The sequence below is a fragment of the Bos indicus x Bos taurus genome, chromosome 11 (genome assembly GCF_003369695.1).
Source record: "Bos indicus x Bos taurus breed Angus x Brahman F1 hybrid chromosome 11, Bos_hybrid_MaternalHap_v2.0, whole genome shotgun sequence".
In the NCBI taxonomy this organism is placed as follows: Eukaryota; Metazoa; Chordata; class Mammalia; order Artiodactyla; family Bovidae; genus Bos; species Bos indicus x Bos taurus.
Genome location: NC_040086.1, coordinates 19,735,561 through 19,759,911, shown reverse-complemented (window position 1 = coordinate 19,759,911; position 24,351 = coordinate 19,735,561). Strand labels below are relative to the sequence as shown.

Sequence of the window (24,351 nt, the reverse complement as noted above, 5' to 3'; positions counted from 1 at the left end):
TAAAATGAAATAAAATTCACCATCATGAAATTGCAGACATAGATATAGTTGTATATAATTCTGGCTATTCTTGTATAAAATTATATAAAGTCATATACATAAATTATATTTTAGCCCCTGTTTTGACCTGGAAAGTATGTTTTCATAAGTAAATTCCTTTTCCAATGACTGTCTTTGCTATTGAACTTGAGGTTGCTATTGATTTCCCACTCAGTTTGTCTCACACCCTATCCAGTCCCAGCACACTAACTCAGTGAGGTTTATTAAATGTCTGCACAGAACAGAGAACACATGAAAAACAGCAACCCCCCAATTAACTTCATCTATTAGTATATGGCAGGATGAATCGCATCATTGTTTAACTGTGATCAAGTCTGTATTTCTAGATAACTGTTTCCTATAGCTAAAGAAAAATCTATGAATTCTTAACATGTTTCCAGCCCAAACAATTTTGCTTCCATGAATCTCCTATAAGGAATTAGCTATAAGTAATTAAACAAATGTGAATATCATATAATTTATACAACAATACACAGAAATGATCATAATTGCTGGGCTTTCTCTGTGTTACCTTCATATTGACTCTGGAGGACACACTCAACAATCTCTGTCTTCATCGTAACCCAAGATCAAAACAACAAATAAATGTCTGGTAATTATATAATTTAACAGACAGAAAGCCAAAAAATTGAAGATAGAGTTTGATTATAAACACATATAAACTTCATTGAAAATATATGAGGAAAAATTAGAATGAGTGATGATTTGGTTAATATAATGAAATTATGGCTTTTTTACTTTCTCTATTTTCTACGTTTTTTTGTCCTGACTATATTATTTTACAATAAAAATGCAAAATTTGTAAACAATAAAACTGAGCTATACTTCAAATCATATGATTTTTTTCATTTATATATAAAGAAAGACATTTACAACATAGCATTTAATTTTGATTTAATTTCCATAAAATAAATCATACAAAGATTTCTCAAAGAGATTGAGTCCTCAAAATGCATCTCTGTTTTGTTTTATATGCAATAGATTTGCAAGTATAAGAAAATCATAAAACTAAGGCTATACATTGCACCTGACCATCATATTAAATATTATTTTAGAAGACCATGATACTAACTATATGCACCTGATTTAGCTTCATAGCTTCTTATCTAAAGGAGTTTTTTTAGAGATATGTATCTTCAGTTTTTCTTACATTTGCCTTTATCACTAGATGAAAATTAATGAGCAATTTGGACATGACATAAATCTAGGATATTCAAAGATACCTACAGAAAGAATCTATAGGATAGAAGTTTCCACACAGCATTGTCTAGAGTCAGATTATTTTAAAGGATTCCTTGACTTTTGAATATGATACTAGATGCAATCACCAGAATATTTAGTTCACCAGTAAACTAAACCAGAATATTACAAATGAAGATATTCTAACACAAATACTTGTAGAATTTTGTTTAGATTGTCAATGGTTGTTCTATCCAAATTTTCTTCATTGTCATCCATGGTGTGCCAGACTTCAGGGAAAGGAGATGATATCAGATGCAAAACTGGAACACCTAACACAAAGAAATGACTTGTAATTAAGTACATATTTCCCATGAGTAAGCTAGAAAGTATAATTTTTCAGAGAAGTCTAAGTGGGAGCTCTGTACTATATAAACACAGCTAATAACTCAGCTAATAACTTCTGTACGTCCCTATATCTTACCCTGATACTCCAAAGTCATTCATTCATTAAACAAATATTAATAAATTCAGTAAATAATAATAAAGCACTTACTATGTGCCAGCCCCTATTCTAGAAATTGAAGGTTCATCAGTGAAAAGGCAAAGCCCTGTTCATATAGAACTTACATTCTACTAGAGAAAGAAACAAATAAACAAATACAAAAAATAATTTTTGAAAGTGATAAGGTTTATAAAGAATAGTAAAACAAGATAAGGGAATAGAGAATGAGGGGCAGAGAGCAGGGCCAAGAAAAAGGAGTTTAAAATCAGGATGGCTCTGGATTTCCCTAGTGGTCCAATGGTTAAGAATCCGCCTGCCAAGGAAGGGGATCAATCCCTGGTACAGGAAGATTCCATGCTCTGTGGGGCAACCAAGCCTGTGCACTGCAGCTACGGAAGCCCACGGGCCCCAGAGCCTGTGTTCTGCCACAAAAGAAGCCACCGCACTGAGGAGCCCATGCACTGCAACTAGAGAACAGTCCCTGCTCTCCACAACTAGAGAAAGCCTGAAGGCAGCAATGAAGACCAAAAATACATATAAATTACAGTTAAAAAAAATAAAATCAAAGAAGTCCTCTTCGAAAAGCTAACATTTACACAGATGCAACAAAGGAGAAACTAAGCTGTGTGAAGACCTGGGGATGACCAGGCAGCAGTATTAGCAAGCCCAAAGGTCCTGTGGCAGGAGTGTGCTTGGCCTGCTTGTGGAACAGCAGTGTGACTGGGTCAGAGCAATAATTAGAGAGGTAGGAGGTGATGCTGGAGAGGAAGAAAGGAGTCAGAAAATGGAAGCCCTTGTAGGTCATGATGAAGACTTTGGGGCTTACTCTCCATGATGGCAAGCCAACAGAGCTTTAAGGTAGGGAAATAACATAATTTGATTGACAATTTTTAAAGATAACATTTGCTCATACATAAAGAATAAGGAGGTAAGACCAAAAGAAGGAGATGAATTGGATGGCTACTGTAAGAATCGTTGAGTTAATTTAGACTTCCAACACTGATGGAAAGGATGAAATGAAAGTGAAAGTGTTAATCACTCAGTCGTGTCCGACTCTTTGCAACTCCATGTAGCCCATCAGGCTCCTCTGTCCATGGAGTTCTCCAGGCAAGAATACTGGAGTGGGTTGCCATTTCCTTCTCCAGGGTATCTTCCCAACCCAGGGATCATACCTGAGTCTCCTTCATCGCAGGCAGATTCTTTACCATCTGAGCCACTAAGGAAGCCCTTTGCTTCCTTATTAGCAGGAAAACAGAGTTACACAAAGTATAAGAATACAGTCTAGGTCTGTGAAAGGGAAAGCGGGATGTCAGAGGCATACGAGCGTTGATAAATATTCTACATGTAGGAAAAAATAAAAAGGTCTCTTCAGGGATTTACAATGACTTTCATGAAAAAATAAAAGCCATGAGATGATTGGTGAATGATTTAATTTATCAGCAATTAAATTTAATGGTTCTTCACACTTCTAGATTGTTGAAAATGCACATAAAATACACCGAATATGATAGGCAAAAACCACACATGTGCATGCATGCATACATATTTACACATACACACATTACCTCTTCTTAAAAATGGAATATGGTCATCCTGAATCACACCTCCATAACCATAATTCCGGAAATACCACCTCTCCGAAGAGTGATCCTTGAGTAAACCTAATTCATGGAGTCCATGTTCTGCAGATGATAATTAGACAGCACATGAACATGTATTTTTAACTAATCGACAGTCAGAACGCAAAAAGAGTTTCAAATCTTGGCACCTGGTTTTAAAACACTGTGAGTAGTGTACCCATGACAAAAAAAAACCTCTAAGCTGAACTTGGGGTGTGGACATTTTGGATTAGCTCTGAGGGAGGAGTCACCTCTGACTTTAGCTTTCTGACTCCTGAGAGTCAGAAACTCAATAGAACAGTGGAGAGACGGAGAATGAGAAAACTAGAGGGAAGCAGAGGGGGAAAACACAGGTGTAGATACTTACAGATTTTCACCCCGGAACAAAGAGTGTTTCAAAAGATGCTGGGCTTGAAAGGGAACTTAGACAGAACAGGTATGAAGTACTATACTGAGTTACCTCTCTTTGCAAAAGCGATGCTTACTATGACTTGCGTCAGTGGTTCTCAAAGTGTGGTCTATAATCAGTTGCATCAGCACCACCTGGGAACTTGTTAGCAATGCAGATTATCTGGTCCTACCTCTGACCGACTGAATTAGAAATTCTGGGGGTGCAGTCCAGCAATATGTGGTGTAACAAGCCTTCCAGGTGATTCTAATGCACACTAAAATTTGAGAATCATTGACCTACATTCCATCACTCCTGTCATAGTGTAACATAGAACTCATGTGTTACATGAGTTACGTATAACGTGAGCCTATGTTATAAGATGAAAAGAGATCACTAGAAGAGTTTAGGACAACCAAATGAAATTTTGCAGGATTGGTTATATTCATTGCTAAATTTAAAGGGTAAAATTAGACCAAAGGGTAAGCATTCGTATGTAATATGATTTTAGGAACATCAAAAAAGCCCTTACTACCACAATATTCCCGTCTGTTTATTCATAATTATAATTCCTTATCTCATATACAACTTTTCCTTATACAATTAGAGCTACGGTTTGAATATAAATACCACTCAGTGGGTTACACAATGGGTTAAAATTATATTAACATGTGAGTTACTGATATAAATTCATTCTGGTGGAAGAAATGAGATAAGGGAACAAAACCCATGACAGAAGGCCAAACCCAATTTCTTGAGGCTACTCAGAGTAAGGAAAACATGCTGTAAGGAAGTGTCCCAAAAAGCTTATATTAATACCAGAATAGCAAGTCTTTCAAATTAGAAATTGAAATTTGTCAAAGATAAGCATCTGAGGTTCAGGTAAACATTTCTTTCACAATATTCTAGACCTGGATATAGGCACATTGTGGCAAAAGTATGAGTTGAGATGGCAGCATTTTCCCCACTGCTGAGAAGGAAGTACTATCCTACCCCACTGCAAGAAGTCTGTGTGGCTAGAAAAGAATTCTTAGTCTGATGTTTTTGCGCAGGGCTTGAATTCTATAATAAACATCTATCTCATGTTCATCCCTCCCTAAGGCCAATCTTTCATCGTTTGTTTTGTTCGTGTGTGTGTGTGTGTGTGTGTGTGTGTGTGTGTGGAGAGGGAGGAGTATATGGAGTAGAGATACAAGAGAAAGAAGTTATTCTTCTTCTCCAAGCCCCCAGCCTCTCTCCTGAGCCACAGATAACTTTGTTTCCTTGGCTAACCTGGCCTAACCTCATCTGGCCTAATCTACTCTCATTTAGTTGTCACTAAACCTTCTCTTCAGAGAAGGCGATGGCACCCCACTCCAGTACTCTTGCCTGGAAAATCCCATGGACGGACGAGCCTGGTAGGCTGCAGTCCATGGGGTCGCTGAGTCAGGCATGACTGAACGACTTCACTTTCACTTTTCACTTTCATGCACTGGAGAAGGAATGGCAACCCACTCCAGTGTTCTTGCCTGGAGAATCCCAGGGACGGGGGAGCCTGGTGGGCTGCCGTCTATGGGGTCGCAGAGTCGGATACGACTGAAGCGACTTAGCAGCAGCAGCAAACCTTCTCTTAAGTGACTCTTGAAGGATTTTGGCTTTCTCTTGCATCCCCTTTACTTATTGCTTTAGAAAATAGGCAAAGATGGTACTAAATTTAAAAGAATATCACAACTACATAAGGCAGCAAATAGAAGATGACAAAGACAACAGAAGAAAAAAAGAAACATTAAAGGATATCTTTTGGTATCATTATAAGGACATAACATTCATCATTATCCAGTGTGCTTTGCTGAGTTTTCCCTAAAAATGCATTCCATATGTTACAAACAGGACTCTGAGAAAATATCTCGAAGCTATTTCTAAGGATATGAATATATGAAATGTAGTATTTTATGTTTCCATTTCAAAATGCAGTTTCATGCAGGAAAATAAAAACAGATGAATAGGAATAATTAATTAATAAAGCAAGAAAAAAGCCAGTAAAGTATATTGTGTACTCTGATCACACCCTTAAGTCACAAATTCTGAATTTTATAATGCAGTGTTTATCAGTGAGAAGAAACCAGGTTTGATTCTCTAAGAGTGAAAAAGTGAAAGTGTCAGCCTTTCAGTCATGTCCAACACTTTGCAACCCCATGGACTGTAGCCCACCAGGCTTCTCTGTCCATGGAATTCTCCAGGCAAGAATACTGGAGTCAGTGGCCATTCCATTCTCCATTCTTCCCAACCCCCACGGATGGAACTCAGGTCTCCCGTATTGCAGGCAGATTCTTTACCATCTGAGCCACCATAATAAGAGCGCTGCTTACCAATTGCTTCAAGTCTACCAAACCATCTGGCAGTGTTTGGGAAAAAGTTGGGAAATGTTGGGAATGGAGCTCCAATTAAATCCAGTAAGACCAATAAATCCTAAGGGAGAAAAAATATTATATAATCACTGTTGCCAAAACACATTTCATACTCAAAAATAGAAAAAAATCAGTCAAGACTAACTGCATTTTAATAACTGAGAATGAAATGAGGAGCTGTATAAACCAACAAAAGGTTTAATAACATTGTAAAGGAATCATCTGAGGGAGATTTTTAAATCTTGCTTATACAATGTGGAGAAATAGCAAAATGTAGATTCTTCATGTCTGTAACTCCAGAACAATATCACTAAGGCTAAATTAGAAGGAGGACACGTGGATAAATATTTCATAGAAAAAAAGGATACATTTGCTTTATTTTCAGATGGGCTTAAAAGCCTGTCTTGTCTTCTACTCCATTCTAATCAGTCATTTTATCCTTAGCCTGTAATAACACGACTGCCAAAGAGAACACTTGCATAGGAACTATTTATTCCTTAAAGCAGCACCTAAGAGAGTTTCCTTGACTAGGAGTTCTGTAAGCTTAGTCTCTGAATATCCATTTCCTTTTCTGTCAAACTAGAAGCTCTAGCTTGCTGATCTCTAAAGGTCCTTTCTGGCTAAAAGCCTCTGTAATAAGCCAAGTGATTCTTCTTTGAGCCATAAAACTTTAGCAGGCTTGAGGACTCCCTGGAGACTACCCCCTACATTAAGAATGCCTGATTTATTTAAGTGAGGTAAGGTATGAGTAATATCTAGCATTGATCCTGATATATAATAGATATTTTCAGAGTCTATGACTCTAAGACATAGTATCTATTAACTCATGAATGATGATTAAATATATTTATTGGGAAAAAAATATCTTGTTTGAAATAGGAGTATATTCACCAGGTTGGATAAGCTCCTAGGAATTTGTTCTGGAGGAAAAACGGTCTTAACTATCACTATGAATTCATATATTTGGACTCGTAAACAAATAACTTTGTTCCTCCTGCTGATCAGTTAGGCCTCTTCTCCTCCTTTGAACCCTTTTAACCACTTGAGCAAAAGTGATTAAATGAGGTGTCAATTATGTTCTCTTGACACCGTATGGGGCTTCCCCGGATGGCTCAGTGGTAAAGAAGTTACCCACAATGCAGGAAATGCAGGGTTGATCCCTGGGTCGGGTAGATCCCCCGGAGAAAGAAATGGCAAACCACTCCAGTATTCTTGCCTGGAAAATCCCATGGACAGAGGAGCCTGGTGGGCTATAGTCCCTGGGCTCACAAAGAGTCAGACATGACTGAGTGACTGAGCATGTACGCATGACCCCTTGTGAGCTGCCAGTGGGCAACAGGATAGAGAGAAAGCCAACACGAGATGTGTTGGAGTCTTACAGGACACTGCATGTGGCCATCTGGACTCACAGGGCGAAGGTCAGTGATAGGACAAAGGACACAGATGAATGGAGGGTGTTAGAAACAGGTTACCAGTTCACAGATAGGATGAGAGTCAGGGATGGGTGGAGCCACAGGAAGATTGAAGTCTCATGGGTTCCATGCAGGTGTTAGTGAATGTCAAATATGGGAAGAGAGTCAGAATAGGAAGGAAATTCAAATATGGAATAAGGGACCAGGCATGGGTTGTGGGGCCAGAATGAGGGATGAAGGGGGGCCATAAGTTGCACCCACTACTTGGTAATAAGACCAAAATTTTAAGGAAGCACTGAAATGTCACTACCCTCATGTCAAAAATGCCACATCAAAATTTCCTATACTCACTGGAAGTCACTATAATGTTTTGAAGCCACCAAGGAAATTCTTCACTCCCATCCCTATACTATACTCCACTCATACCCCATTTCCCAAGACCTCAGTCTCCTCTGGCTTGACAGAGGCCTCAGAGATGGGACTTGCTCTCTTCACCTCTAAACTTACTGGGGGAATGTGCTCCCATGGGACCAAACTGAATCTGATGCTTCCTTATTCTGATTTTTTACATCATTTTAGTTAAGCTCAGTCAAACATAACTTCTAACCCAGAATCATTCTTTTTAGCTCTGGGATTCCTCAAAAACCCAGTGCCTGCCAAATAATGCTCTATTATAAACACTCTGCTCCAAGAACGCCATGGCATTTTTAGGTCTTTAACTGGCTATAGCTTTGACCTCCTTGGAAGCAGAGTCTGCAGTTGCAGCATCATGAAGAACACCTGGACTCACCATGCCATGCAGTTGGTTGGTGTCCCTCGCTCCAGGTGGGTGTGGTGTTGACGCCATCTTGGAAGCTAAGTGGCGAGACCCATACAGAGAATCCTGAGGAGACCAGAGATGAAAAGCCTCTTCTCCATCAAAGAAAATCAGCTGGAGTGAAAGATCTGGCCTTGAGTCTGAGATATTCTGAATTTTAACAAAACAGAAAAAGAGAGAAAATATTCTGAGAATTTAAAAAATAGCATGCTTTCCTATTAACTGGACAAAATGATGTGCCATGAAGCAAAGGAAGAAGCCAGAACAAGTGAAGATATGTCAGAATTTATTTTGCACCATTTCCTCTCTGAAAATCATCAGAGATCCTACAGTCTTCACCCTTATAGATCTCACCATCTCCACTCCTTCTGAAAACAGAAGTCTTACATTTTTTTTTCTTACTCTTTAGAGAACTCTGGAACTACAATGGTGGACACTGTGACACAGCACCCGGGTCCCTTTCAGAAGGATGTGTTGTCCCTGTTGCCAGCAGAGGAGTCAGCAGAAGGCCTTCAGTGGTTGGTCCCCTTAAGGACTGGCTCAGCCATGGAGGTTCCTACATGCAATGACTGGCCTAAGCAGGCATGGGAGCCCTCTAAAGGGCCATGCTACCTCCAGAGCTCCCCAAGGTTTGGCTGAGGCTGTTGCTGAACCTGCATGGCAGCCCGGCTTCTCCCTCTGCCTACTCCCATTTCTTTCCCCTCCCTGCCACAGGTGTGATGGTAAGGCCACTCCCTACTAAGTGACGGAAATGCTAACCTCCACATCAGAACACACCTCCCAGGGAACTGAACCTGAAACAGTACCAGTCTTTCTTGCTTCTCACCTTAGTTAAGTTTGCAGTGCTGTTTTGAGTTCGAGAGTCTGCCCTTGGAATGCAACAGAGACACAAAGAATGGTAATTACAGCCTCTCCCTCAGAGGAACCTACACTTTACTTGGGTTAGGGAAAGATAAATACGTGGCCATGGCAAACCCTATCAAGGGTCACCAATGTAGCAGAAAAGTCCTCTAGGAACCAGGCAGATTGAGAGGTGGAATCCTTGGAATGTCAAGGAAGACTTCAGGAAAGAGAGTATTTAAGCGGAACTTAGAAGGATGAGTAGGATTCTGATGGATGTTACACTTTCCACTGTCTTGACAGCGGCTCTCACCTTTCAGATTAGTCCTTCTGGTACCCTAACCCCCATAGTCCTTCAACCCCATTGGAATCTCTAATCTATTATGTTCTAATCTATTATACGTTCACCTTTTCACAGTCTTTACCTCTAAACTGTCCCCCCTTCACTCTATGCGTGGGTGAGTGCATGCTAAGTCACTTTGAGGCATCTTAGCACGCACGCATGCATGCATAGAGTGAAGTAAGGACACCACAGAGGTAAAGGAAAGACTGTGAAAAGGCGAACATATCAATAGATTAGAGACTCCAATGGGGTTGAAGGACTGTGGGGGTTAGGGTACCAGAAGGACTAATATTCATCATAAATTCTGAAGTCAATCATTCTAATTACTCCCTGCGTACATGTTCAGTTCCTATGCCTCTCTTCACCTTGGTCAAACTCATGTGGCAAAAACATAACATTAAGTTCAACTATCTGCCTGCTTTGTGCCTGCACTCAGGCACCTGAACCTGGATGAAGAAAAATACACAACCATTCACTCTCTCCAGCCCTAGGCAGTTCTGGGGAACTGACTCTGATGTTGCTTTAATCTGTTACAGATAAAACTTCTCCTCTCATCTCTCTAAGGACATGAAAATAGCATTCTTTAAAGTTATTTTCTGTGGCTGTATCCTATTTCCTCTGAGTTCATTTTTCAACTTGTATTATTTGTTTTGCTTTCTTTCTTTCTTTCATGCTGGAGACGGTCCTCAAATATCTGATCATCCTTTGTGTGCATTTGCATGAAGCAATAAGACACGATAGCACTGACGACAGACACAGATTGCTTGGCTCCACTGCAAGGCAGTCTGATGCCCACTGAGGGTTTTCACTGAGGATCCCCAAATGTCACTGTCTGTGGGCCTTCTCTATGGGTGGTTTGCATTCTCCAGAGAAGGATCCTCCAGTTTCCTGTCAGACGGGAGTGAGCTGGCTGCGAGCTTTCTCAGGCTGGAAGCAGGGAAAAGCTGGGGAAGCTCACTGCTTACTGTGTAGTCTTTCACTTCATCTTACCAATTCCCATGAGGTACCTCATTCCTGCCCTCCGGTGTCCCCACATCTAGAACCTCCCTGGCTCAATTTCTCCAGAAAAATATCCCATCATCTCCTACAAGGATACAGGTGAAAGAGTCACCTATCTGCCAGGTAGGGGGTGGAAATCTTATACACATGTGTGTGTTAAGTCGTTCAGTCATGTCCAACTCTTTGTGACCCTATGGGCTGTAGCCCGCCAGGCTCCTCTGTCCATAGGATTCTTTAGGCAAGAATACTGGAGTGGGTTGCCATGACCTCCTCCAGGGGATCTTCCCAACCCAGGGATCGAACCCACATCTCCTGTGGCTCTTGCATTGGCAGGAAGGTTCTTTACCACTACTGCCATCTGGGAAGCCCTTTTATACACCTAAGGGCTCCCTATACAGACTTAAACTCTCCTCCTCCATCCCCTACCTCATTTCTGCCTTCCTTACTGTCCCCTCCTATCCCTGAGCCAGTCAGGACTTCATCAGGGGACCACTGTCTTCTTAGACTTCTTCCCCTCTGGGCAATGTGACATCTCTCTACTCTGATATGTCATCTGTCTTTTCTCCATTCACCTTCTGTCTTCATATGGTGGTTTCCATGAACAGATGTTCCCTGAATTCTTCAAAGATGGAATTTTTCTTGACTGTTTTGGGGAGATTTCATAAGAAGGAGAAAAAAATGTCATTATCAACTGAAAACTAAGTTATCTTTGTATGGTAATCATTTCAACTGTCATACTATTACTCCTTAATTATACCCCAAGAAAAAGACAGCTTATTATATTTTGAGTCTCTCATAACTCCTGATAGTACTGAAGATAGGATGTGTCTGTCTGTGAAACATATATGCACTCAGGGTTTCATAAGAACTAGGAGACACAGGTTCGATCCCTGGTCTAGGAAGATCTCCTGGAGAAGGAAATGGCAACCCACTCCAGTATTCTTGCCTGGGAAATCCCATGGACAGAGGAACCAGGTGGGCTACAGTCCATGGAGTCACAAAGAGTCAGACATGAGTTAGCAACTGAGCAACAAGAAGAAGTAGTGGAACAGACTGTCTCACTGGCAAAAGGTATATCGTACAAACATTAGTGGAGACAGTCAAAGAGCCTTGACTGGTTCCAAAGTTCTAACTCCAAATCAAAGAGCATAATCATAGAATACGAGGGCAGAATAAGATGGCTTGGGACCAGAAACACTCTGTTCATGCCCAGTGTTTACATATTCTGCAAGTTTGAAGGTTCAGGTGCCTCAGAAATGTCAACAGTTTGGTAACTCCACGGTTCAGTACAATGGCTTGCTCTCATTCCCTTCTCTTCGCACCATCTCATTTAGATAGCCGTAAACTGTTTTGGACAATGACCCTGAGTCCTGTGAGGCAACTTTCTCTTTTTACTTCTTTTTACGATTGGTGGAAAAATAACTTTGGTCTTTAATCTCTAATAACTCAGTCTCGTATCTCAGAGCTAGAAAAAATGCATGGCCAGATTTGTGACGGTCTTCTAGTCCTTCTTTCTGGCAGTATGACAAATGCCTAGTTACCAGTGTTAGTAGAGTCAGTACATTACCTGCAGTCTTTCCCCATCCAAGGCTGCATCAGCTAACGCCATAAAAATAAGGTGTAAAAACCACCCCAACTTCAGTGGCTTAAAACAACAATCATGAGTTCTCTGGGATCTGCAGGTTAACTGGGGACAACTGGTTTAGGCTGGAGGAGCTCTGTTTCACCCTGCAGTCATCAAGGTTGGCTCTGTTCCACAAGCCTCTTAGTCTCCTCCTAGGACTGGCAAGCTAGCCAAGTCATGCTCTTCTCACAGTGATGGCCAAGGCACAACAGAGCGAGCCCAATTGCACGAACACATTTCCAGCCTCTGTTTGTTATCTACTAGCATCCCATTGGCCAAGGTAAGTCAAGTAACCAAGTCCAGAGTCAAGGAATGAGGAATTACCACCTGCTCAAGTGGAAAGGCACAGCAAAGTTACAAGACAAGAGAAGTGAAAGTATAATTACAATCTTATTACTAGAAGGGGAAGACTGCAAAGAATTGGAACCATCATCCAGTTACTTTCCTATCCAGGCTTCTCCAAGGTCACATTCTATCATCCCTTACACAACTCATGACAGCTGAAGAACATAAAATATCTCCTTAATACAAATCTAAAGTACAACTGAAGAATAAATCTGATACTCTCAGGGATTGCATTCAAAACCAGTCTTTATTTTTCATTGCCTACATCATTGTTTACCTCTAATAGAAAAGACACTTATCACAGGGAATATAAGAATCCCTACATGAACTTAAACTATTAAAATAGAATGATCATCTGGAAAGACCAGAGGCCTTTTGGGAGACAATGGGGGAGACTTTTCTACTATGATGGCCATTTCCAATCTATAGGTCCACATCAAAATTTAAATATTTCCAAAATTTTACTGTACTATATAAAAAACTTAAAATGAGGACTTGGAGATCAGATTAAAATTTTTTTGTTGTTTAAAAAAGAAAGGATAATTAAAAGAATGTATGTGCATTTTGCTAATGGAGAGCCTTACTCAAAAATCATTCAGCCCTTTCTACTTCTGGTTACCAGAAGCAGGAGTGAATTACATGGAAACAGGTAAAAGATCTCACCAAGAGAAAACACACCCACCGCATAGACTGTGTCTTTAAACCATATTTTACCTCATTTCATGTCCCTACACTAGAAATGCAAATAGGAAAAGTTAACCTTTTATATCAGCTTCTGAACTCTCTCGGTCAATTGCTAGCAAAGGATGCTAGTTAAAAGCAGGGCAGCGCATGGAACAAAGACAATATAGAAGGTTCAGAAAACAAAACAAATGGAAAAAAACAGTGAAAAGGATACTGAGTGGTTATAAACAATTCTTGCTTTCTTCAGTTCAGCATATCCAGCAAAAATAGAACCAAATATCTCTATTACTTCCATTACGAGATAACTTTTTTACTTCTTTACCCCAACTTAAGCTGTCTCCTTCATAAAACTTTGAGGGGGAAAAAGGTATTTGTTGTCTGTGAACAAAGTTTTCTGTTTTTGCTTTGCTGTGTTTATTCAGTTATGAGTGATATCTGAACAAAATGTCTTCATCTGGTGTAGCACTTTTTTCCAATATACACTTAAGAACACAGAGACTGAAATAACATTATCTGAGAGTCCCAGAAGTATTCTGAACTGAAAATGTAACAAAAGCTTTGCTATGCTACAGAAAATTGAGCCGAGATTCACAGATAAAACAATAATGCATTTCTTCTTCATGCTTTTCATCTTGATATGTCTGAATTACCCATTCTCTACTTCAGAACCACTTTGCTGAAACTCCCTCCCCCAACTCAAGGCCACCATCTCTCAGAATAGAAGGCTGTAATGTTCATGGCTATACAAACAAGAAGAAATAAACATATTTCCTACATATGCCTGAATCAACCTTACACCTTCTTAATTTTTTGCAAAAAAAAAAATGTTTTTAATTTGATGTGTATTCATAACTAAGAAATCAGGTGTCAATTAACAAATACACTCTCATGTACTAAGTAAGGTTCATTGCCCATGGTGGACATTATAAATAATGTAATCTTCCGACTGGGCTTCCCTGTGGCTCAGTGGTAAAGAACCCACCTGTCAAGGGAAGAGACATAGGTTCAATCCCTGGGTGGGAAGATCCCCTGAAGAAGGAAATGGCAATCCACACCAGTATTCTTGCCTGAGAAATTCCATGGACAAAGGAGTCTGGCAGGCTACAGTCCATGGGGTCACTAAAAGAGTTGGACACAACCAAGCAACTATACAACAACAATCTTCCAATTAATATTTCAAATTCATTTCATTTTGCAATAAATTAGCACAAAATACACAGATAGTCTACATCTCTAGATGGCTTTCTTAATGCCCCATGAACTAGAATTCACTCTGAGTTACTGCTAAATATTTTATTATCCCAGGAATCTGCAGGAGGGAAACAGATACCTTCAAGGAAAAGAGTTGCTTGTCTAAGGCCCGAGCAAGTTCCAGCATCATTGCACATGGCACGGCTGAATCAGTGGCTCCCACAAACACTCTGTCGTCCCAATGAGGAAAATACTTGGAGTCATAGTGACAGGCGAGGACCAAGTGTCGTTTAGCAGTGGGGTTGAGGGTGCTGATGATATTCGAGAAAGACCGGTACCCGTAGGGGGTCTGACTCAAGAAGGTGTCTACTTCCAAGACCCAGTCAGCTTGAAGTCTCTGAATTCTCTGCATGATGTGCTGATCAAAACAAAAACCAAAATTTCAGGTCTAGACAGTTTTGTTTTAGAAATTTTATGTAATACCTCTCAAATTAAAAATGCAATACATATTTATTGTATTAATAGCAAGGATGTTGAAAGGAAAAATAATCTAGTCCTCTCCCATAGTCTCCCCCTGCCAATCCAACCCAACCAACTGTTAATATTACCTATGTTAAGAGTCTGATGTGTATCTACACCCTTCTTGTTTATACAAACATACACTAGCACACAAACATGTATATTTAGCAGAGGGATGTATATTCTTATAGGAATAGAATCCTACTCTACATCTGCTCTGCCCCTTGCTCTTCTCACTTAACAATGTATCATGGACCTCTCTAAAGGAAATTAACCCTGAATATTGTTTGGAAGGACCGATGCTGAAGTTGAAGCTCCAATACTTCGGCCACCTGATGCGAAGAGCCGACTCACTGGAAAAAACCCTGATGCTGGGAAAGATTGGAGGCAGGAGGAGAAGGGGACAGCAGAGGATGAGATGGTTGGATGGCATCACTGACTCAATGGACATGAGTTTGAGCAAACTCCGGGAGATAGTGAAGGACAGGGAACCTGGCATGCTGCAGTCCATGGGGTTGGAAAGAGTCCGACATGACTGAACAACAACAATGGACCTCTCTGCACATAAGGAGATATAGCTCCAGTTCAGTATATATTACAGCTCACTTTTAATATTTCTAGCAGGATAACAAGACAGATTTGAGACATTAGATATACTGCTGCTGCTGCTGCTGCTAAGTCGCTTCAGTCATGTCCAACTCTGTGTGACCCCATGGACTGCAGCCCACCAGGCTCCCCCGTCCCTGGGATTCTCCAGGCAAGAACACTGGAGTGGGTTGCCATTTCCTTCTCCAATGCATGAAAGTGAAAAGTGAAAGTGAAGTCGCTCAGTCGTGTCCGACCCTCAGTGACCCCACGGACTGCAGCCCACCAGGCTCCTCCATCCATGGGATTTTCCAGGCAAGAGTACTGGAGTGGGGTGCCATTGCCTTCTCCGATTAGATATACTGGATACTTTACCACTAGCACCACTTGAGAAGCCCTCTTAGAATGGGCAGAACCTCAGATATCCTTCAACCATTCCCTTGTAACTCTCCCCCTTCTGTACATTATCCTTAACAGGTGAGCTCTAGTATCTTTTGTTAGTGTTTGTTACATTATGGAATATTTGCTGACTGGGGGCACATGTTAAGTGCTTGGGACAAAAAGAGTTGCCATTTGCAATTCTCATCCTCAAACAAACACTAACAAAAGATACTAGAGCTCACCTGTTAAGGATAATGTACAGAAGGAGGATGGTTACAAGGGAATGGTTGAAGGATATCTGAGGTTCTGCCCATTCTAAGAAGGCTTCTCAAGTGGCGCTAGTGGTAAAGTATCCACCTGCCAATGTAGAAAACACAGGAGACACGGGGGTCGATCTCTGGGTCAGGAAGATCCTCTAGAGTAGGAAATGGAAGTCCACTCTAGTAATCTTGCCTGGAAAATTCGATGGACAGAGGAGCCAGGCGGGGTACAGTCTATGGGGTCACAAAAGAGTCAAACATGACTGAGCACCTCAGCACACTGCTCTAAGAATCAATCAGCAACTCTGAACCCAAGCCCTGGGATTTCTTTGGAAGGAATGATGCTAAAGCTGAAACTCCAGTACTTTGGTCACCTTATGCGAAGAGTTGATTCATTGGAAAAGATTCTGATGCTGGGAGGGATTGGCAAGAGGAGAAGGGGACGACAGAGGATGAGATGGCTGGATGGCATCACTGACTCGATGGATGTAAGTCTCAGTGAACTCCGGGAGTTGGTGATGGACAGGGAGGCCTGGCGTCCTGTGATTCATGGGGTCGCAAAGAGTCGGACACGACTGAGCGACTGAACTGAATTGAACCATAATGACATAACAAGCAGTTTTCCCTTTGTATTCAAAGCAGGTCCAGATCCTCTGCAAATGCTGGTGAAGATAAGAAAGAATCTATTTTCCCATCTTTCCTGATCACCTTGGGCCTTGTGAGCAACATGATGTCTGACAGGGAAGGGCAACAGATGTAAAAGGAACATCTCTTCAGGGACTGGAGGTGTCTTCTTAAAGAATTTAGAGTTTGTGATGTGAGAAGTTGCAGGTGAGTTCATGGCTGTTCAGTTTGCCCTTTCCTATCTTTATTTTCCCTTTGCTTAATTCTCACTACGTTCCATTTATTTCATTTTGAAATATTATATAGATCTTTGAAGGTTGCCTTAAAAAATTATTTTTAAGTCACACAACAATTATTTTTTATTTTCAAGTCATACAACAATTATTTTTAAGTCACCCATCAACATATCCGGCAATTTGTTCCACAATGAACATCCAGTGGGGATGGACCTTGAGGTGATAAACAAATAACTTATAATGACTGGAAAAGAATGGGAGAATTCTTCCCCCCCAAGGAAATAAATGACTTTCTAGCCTAGCCAAGTCTTGTGTGACCTGCCCTAACTAGTGTGACATGACACGTAGGCAAGAGCCTTGAAACAACTGGGGCAGGAAGCTTCCAGGAAGAGGAAAACTAAGCCAGAGGGAAGACAGTGATTCTATAGTCAGTCCTGAAAAAGCCAAATAAACAAACCGTTTCCCAGTTACTCCTTGTTCTCTGTCAGGAGGTGGACTTTGGCCTAAAGAGCAATGTATACAACGTACCTTACCTTTTCTATGATACATTTACAGGCTGTTTTTTCATATAAAAATAATTTTTGAACCATTATAACCTTTTTGAAATGATTACTCATCTCTCATTTATTTTGTCATTCTCCACAATGCTTAGTGTTGGGCTTTGTCCACAGTAGGCTATCAGTAAATATGGACTGATTAGAACTCATACTTATTCTAAATGAGACTATATAAAATAATATGGTATAGAATATTAATCATTTGACTAGAGAGAAATCACTGCCTCTAAGAAAAGTGTTCCAGAGAATGTGAAAAGAAGTTATCCCCAGACTTTGGGGAAAAGAAATTTTTCCATAAAAAAGGGGTCAGTCTTTAAAAATAAATAAATAAAAAGCACATCTCCAGAACATCTGGTGTCCAGATGATGAACTGCTCCATAAAATGTGTTCAACACCAACAGCAGCCTGCATGCTTACAAAATGAACTGAGATTTTAAAAATATGTATCTCTTAGCTTTGCTCAGCTGAAGTCTCACACACAAACTCATTTCTCAACCCTGAACAGGTTTTGGCCATAATATCTGATACCTGTATTGATCTTAAAATCCACAAAAGTGTCAGCAAATGCCCCCCAAAAGAGTTCTCCCTGCACTAACCTTTTTTACTCAGTATAAATATTTTTATTTGTCTTAGCAACTAATTTCTTTATAAACAATCAAATTGGCTGCATAATCTAATTAGGTCACCAATAGCCCTTATTGTTGTGCTTGTGGCTTGCAGACTTAGTTTGCGAGTTCCCACTGTAATTCTCCAGGGTAGGCTCCACAAACTACTGCTATTCTCTCTAGACTGCCCCTGAACAGAGAGTGCTTGGCTATGAGAGGGCGTCTAAGGCAGCTATGTTTCCCAAACTCCAGGTTGCAGGAGCCTCAGCCTACCAGGCATGCTAAAATGTAATTTAGAATATAGATGGATTTCTTTCTTTTTTTTTTTTTTTCTAATTTTATTTTATTTTTAAACTTTACATAATTGTATTAGTTTTGCCAAATATCAAAATGAATCCACCACAGGTATACATAGATGGATTTCTATACATCTATCTTTTTAAATGGAGAGAGAAGAAAAGAGACAGGGAGATGGATAAAGACACAGAGAGATGAAGACAGAGAGAGAGTGAGACTGAGTAAAGAGAGAAAGAAAAGCACATGAAGATGGAGGGGGAGACAAGGAGAGAGACAAAGAGAGGCCAAGACTGGGGGTGGAGAGAGAGCAAGGAAGAGAAAAATAAAAGTAAATATGACATTCTGCTTCCTGCTTCCTGGGGAGGAAGGCCCGTGGGGGACTTTAGGTAACATTGGTGAATGATGCTGGGTCAAGTTAATTAAACTTACACTCTCCTTTCCAAGGTCTGAGAAACACTGTCATTAGCAGACCAGATTTGTTTGGAAGAAGTAGATTCTGTGCTATTTGCAATAAGTCTGCAAATATTGCCTGGATGCTGCCACTGGGGACTCCGGGCACTTCCTCCCTCTTGGGTGGACCACGTATTAGCCCCTCAGGCTTTCAAACCAGGGCCCTCCATTCACGGATACACATACTTTCCACTAAAGAAGCCCAGCTTCAGCTACTCAGATACACTGGACATCTACAGGGGATTTTAACCACCACATTTCTAGCTTGCTTCTAGACAAAGTTTTTGGCTTGCTCCTCAGTGAGACTTTATCATCTTAACTTTTTAATTCATTGTTTATTCCTCTCTCAGCTAGAAATCACTGGAATCCTCCAAAATTTAATACCTTCCAAGTATTATTTACAAATAAAGTATCTTCTCAAATAAATATATTCTAAAAATCCAAGAGGCAGCATTAGACCCACTGATCAGAGACAATAAAAATGAAGACTATGGGATATTGCTCCCATATTATCCTCTGAAAGGGAATTCATAGCAATATACATCTTTATTGATAACTGATAAAAGTTAATTCACTAATCAATTTTATACCAAGTCTACATTTTTTTTTAGATTTTTAAAGTGTTCTTTAGTTATGACCCTGAAACTCTATAAATTATAAAACATCTATCTGACTGGGTCCTCAAAAGTGCCTCAGGAGAAAAAATAATTTTCCACCATTCTTGTCTAAATTTAGTTCAGAGCAAAAGGTACTAATAGTCAAATTAAAGTCATTAGTGCAGTTCCCCCCTAATATCTCAGTATCATCTGTTTCATTTTCAAAAGAGGGAATTCTTTATCTTCCACATTTTGGGGGGGGCAGCTTTCCTAAAATTCATGGTAATTTTCTTCTCCCCAAATTATAAAACTGAATGTCTTAAGTGAGATTTCTAACACAACCATTCTGTCAGCACTGCTGCTATGCAGCCAACTATATGCAGGGAATCCAGCAACAGTTCCCGGCACATTCCAAAATACTGTCAATAAATTTCTCACTTGCCTCCACCCCCACCTGCATTGGGAGATGTTATTATGAATTTTGCAAAACTTTTAAATGAATATGTAGTTTTAAAATCACAACAGAATCTATGTATATTATTTCTGCAATCTATACTCCTGGAGCTAGAGAAAGATCAAAATAGCAATATTTTGTTGTCTTTATTGCTTTTTAGAGGACACAGCCAGAAACCTCAGGTCTAAATGTGCATATACATTTTGCGGATATATATTTGGCCTTCTGAGCAATGCTATGGGGAAGTGAAAAAGTGGAGATGGGTGAGCATTACAGACACAGATTTTTTCAAATGAAGAACTGAAGATTTTGCAAAGACCCAGTCAGTGCCCTGAACTTTTCTGGAAAATGCTTGAGCGATGAGGCCCAGGGGAGATCATTGAAATGAGTGGTATGTGCCTTGCTCTCCAACTGGGGCCTGAGAAGACACAGAGCTGGACTCATGCGTGAGCACACACCACAGAGCTAGGCTCGCCCAGCCACTGCTCTCCAGGGCTTGGATGGAGAAGTCAAGTAGATCCCAGTGCAGGTTCCAGCCTCATCTCTACAACATGTATAACCATGAGCAAGTTAAATTGCATACCTCAGCCTTTTAAAATCTGTAGCACTGGGAGAATAATTGTCCCCAAAAAGGTGGCACTGCCGTGTGAACTGAATGAGATTATCCAAGCAAAGTTTTCCATCAAGTGCCTGACAGAGCTGGAAAAAGCCCTGGATAAAAGTCTGCCATCATCAGCATTATTCCTCTCTCTGCCTAGAGCTTAGAAGAAATTAATGTCGTCTTTGGGTCTCCTCCACCTAAGTCCTTAAGGAAAGCAAGAGCTGTTTGGATGGAAGACAAGAGGCTAATGGGGCAACAGACAATGCATCTGGGCTCACCTTGAGAGGCAGAAGTCATATATTGGATAGAGAGGAAGAGCCCACCAGCTGTGCTGCTGGGCCTTGCGGGTATCACTTTGTCACTGCAGTGGAGTGCCAAGGGGTTTGCTGGAAGAGTTAGGCAAGTGGGCTACTCTCAGAGAGGCCAGCCTCTCCCCATTCCTTCCCAAGCTGCCCCTAAAAATGGGGCTACCTTGAAAACACAGGCATTCAGAGCTGGGGTTTCAGATTGCTGAAGAGGATAGACACTTAGGAGTCAGAGAGACATTCAGGTTTAGTCCCTCTAATGGCCTAATCCACCCTCCATAGCAGTGTCTTCCAAACTACAGTGCAAAAATCAGTGCGTCTTGAAATCAGATTAGTGGTTCATGACTAGAGTAAAAGGAAAACTAGTAAAATAAAATTAAAATCAGAGGAACTAAAGAGCCTCTTGATGAAGGTTAAAGAGGAGAGTGAAAAGGCTGGCTTAAAACTCAACATTAAAAAAACTAAGATCATAGCATCTGGTCCCATCACTTCACGGCAAATAGATGGGGAAACAATCAACACAGTGACAGACTTTTATTTTCTCGGGCTCTAAAATCACTGCAGATGGTGACTGCAGCCATGAAATTAAAAGATGCTTGCTCATTGGAAGAAAAGCTATGACCAACCTAGACAGCATATTAAAAGCAGAGATATTACCAACAAAGGTCCATGTAGTCAAAGCTATGGTTTTTCCAGTAGTCATGTATGGGTGTGAGAGTTGGAGAATAAAGAAGGCTAAGCGCCAAAGAATTGATGCTTTTGAACTATGGTGTTGGAGAAGACTCTTGAGAGTCCTTGGACTGTAAGGAAATCGAACCAGTTAATCCTAAAGGAAATCAATCCTGAATACTCATTAGAAGGACTGATGCTAAAGATGAAGCTCCAAAACTTTAGCCACCTGATGCAAAGACCTGATTCATTAGAAAAGACCCTGATGCTGGGAAAGATTGAAAGCAGGAGAAGAAGCAGACAACAGAGAACAAAGTGGTTGGATGGCAACACTTACTCAATGGACATGAGTTTGAGCAAGCTCCAGGAGATAGGAAAGAACAGGGAAGCCTGGCCTACTGCAGTCCATGGGGTCACAAAGAGTCAGACACGACTTAGCTACTGAACAACATCAACAGATTGCACATAATAGGAGTATTTTTTAAGAAAGTTTTTTATTAGTTAACTCTATGTTTTTGTGTATAAAATGTAATATATATATATATATATATATATATTTGCCATGTGTCGGAGTCAGAAGCTTGAGAAGCACTGTACTTGAAAAAGTAGTTTATCACTGGTCTTAACTCTCCCTCCAGGTAAAATACAATTTCAAAAGGGGAATAAAGGCCTGTTAAGACCATAACTCACTCTTGACCCAGAACTGTTAAGAAAGAAATGTCCAAGTCTGTTGAGATTGGGTGTTTAAAGTTCAAGAAAACTTGGTTGGGTGCCTGGGGGTGTGTTATAGAAAAAATCAAGAGTTGGATACCTAGTACCCTGTCTGATTTTGGCCCTCTCAGACAGAGAATTCATATATAAATTGATTTAGGTTAACATGCATCTCTTAATTCAGAATAGATATTTACTCTTAGTTGTCTGCTTTTCTAGGATGCTTATTTTAGTTAATAAGATGAGATGACAGATCTGAATATAAGACAACTCAGAATTTTGAGCATAGCATCATCTCTCATGGGAACGGAATGTGTTGGACAACCTTCAGAGTAGTGTGCTGTTTCTCACCTGGCGAGCAGCAAAGCTTCCAGGCGATCCAGGATATCGCTCTATCAGCAATGGTCGTAAGTCATTTTGCCACATTTCAGAAATACTGGTGCCTTCTGCAACTTGCCGAAGAGATGATACATTCAAAAGGGCTGGTTGGTGATAATTCTGATAAATAAATAAACATTAATATTTACATCATTTCATAACATATTTAAGATTTATCCTGAAACATTTGCAATTGTAAAATATTTGCTTTGAACTTCAAGATAAAGGGATAGCTCTTACATTATAACATAGTAAATTAAACTGCTGCTACTGCTGCTGAGTCATCTGCAACCCCACAGATGGCAGCCAACCAGGCTCCCCCGTCCCTGGGATTCTCCAGGCAAGAACACTGGAGTGGGTTGCCATTTCCTTCTCCAGTGAATGAAAGTGAAAAGGGAAAGTGAAGTTGTTCAGTTGTGTCCAACTCTTCACGACCCCATGGACTGTAGCCTACCAGGCTCCTCCGTCCACGGGATTTTCCAGGCAAGAGTACTGGAGTGGGTTGCCATTGCCTTCTCCCAGTAAATTAAACTACTCAACTTTAAAATTGGCCCCTTAGATCTACAAGTTCGACTGTTTTGGCAGCTTGTTTTTAAAACAGAATTAAGATAATGCTTTGAATCTGAGAATTAATGCTTAACACTTGTAGCTGTGTAACTTTTAATAATTTTGCTACAATTACTTTGTAAAACTAAGGTTTACAAATAACAATTGTTGATATCCTAATCTTAAGAAAACTCAATATTGCAAAAACTACAGCCAACAAAACAATATACTCTGTTAGCATAATTGTTCTATAAAAGCCAGTGTGATGTTATGGAATAAGCATACTCTTGGGGTGAGAGGAGCTGGATTCAAAGTTTCTGCTGCCATTTACAGGTTGTATGACCTTGGCCAGGTCACTTAAATTCTCATTTCCCTAAAATACTAATAAAGGAATTTGAGCTAAATCTGCATTGTCTAATATGGTAGCCAGGAGCCACATGTGCTATTAAGCTCTTGAAATGTAGAGAGTCAGGTGGAAGCGTGCTTTATGTGTAACACACATATTGAATTTTGAAGACTTCGTATGAAAAAACATGCAAAATAGCTCACTAAGAATTTTTATAGTGATTAAAAGTTGAAATGAAAAAATTTGATATATTGAGTTAAATAGTGTTAAAATTAATTTAACCTATTGTCTTTTACTTTTTTAATAGAGCTACTAGAAAATTTTAAATTACATATGTGCTTCGCATTATATATTTCTATTGAATAGCTCTAACCGGATGATTGTTGCAATTCTTTTCAGTCAGAGATTGATGATTCTACAATCCACTAAATAGTACATTTTTTGTCTTCAGTTAAAATTATTTTAATATTCCATTAATGCTCACACTCTTTGATACACTTATATATTAAGTGAACCTTAATTTAAGCAGCTGAACAAAGATAACATTCAAATTTGTATTCTGGATACTACTTTATACATGCTGAATTTTCTTATAATTCCAGTAATGATGAATCATTCATTCATTACATGTTCATCAGGCATTCAATGACAGAAAGTGTTACTCCTCCCCATAGGGAAGTGAGTCCTTGATCTGATTTCTTCTCTGAGGGGAATGATGAAGGTAACATAAATTTTTCGGAAATCAAAACAGAGCTCATGGGAGCCCTCTCTATTTTATGGCTTTTTCCAAAACCAGTATAAATTGATTATGTGCAGGTTATCACATGGGTGTTTTCAC

General features: G+C 40.0%; 1 protein-coding gene across 1 annotated transcript in view; it reads right to left on the bottom strand.

The window, feature by feature from the left end:
• Positions 1-230: 230 nt before the first annotated feature.
• QPCT (glutaminyl-peptide cyclotransferase) overlaps positions 231-24,351 on the bottom strand; it is a 30,594-nt gene continuing 6,473 nt past the window's right edge. Inside the window, exons 2-7 of the mRNA XM_027555022.1 lie at positions 22,595-22,741; positions 14,533-14,811; positions 8,341-8,517; positions 6,100-6,199; positions 3,310-3,426; positions 231-1,571 (exon numbers count right to left, since the gene is read on the bottom strand). Of these exons, the coding sequence (XP_027410823.1) occupies positions 1,426-1,571; positions 3,310-3,426; positions 6,100-6,199; positions 8,341-8,517; positions 14,533-14,811; positions 22,595-22,741 (966 nt within the window). The 3' untranslated portion in view covers positions 231-1,425. The remainder of the gene's footprint in view (positions 1,572-3,309; positions 3,427-6,099; positions 6,200-8,340; positions 8,518-14,532; positions 14,812-22,594; positions 22,742-24,351) is intronic.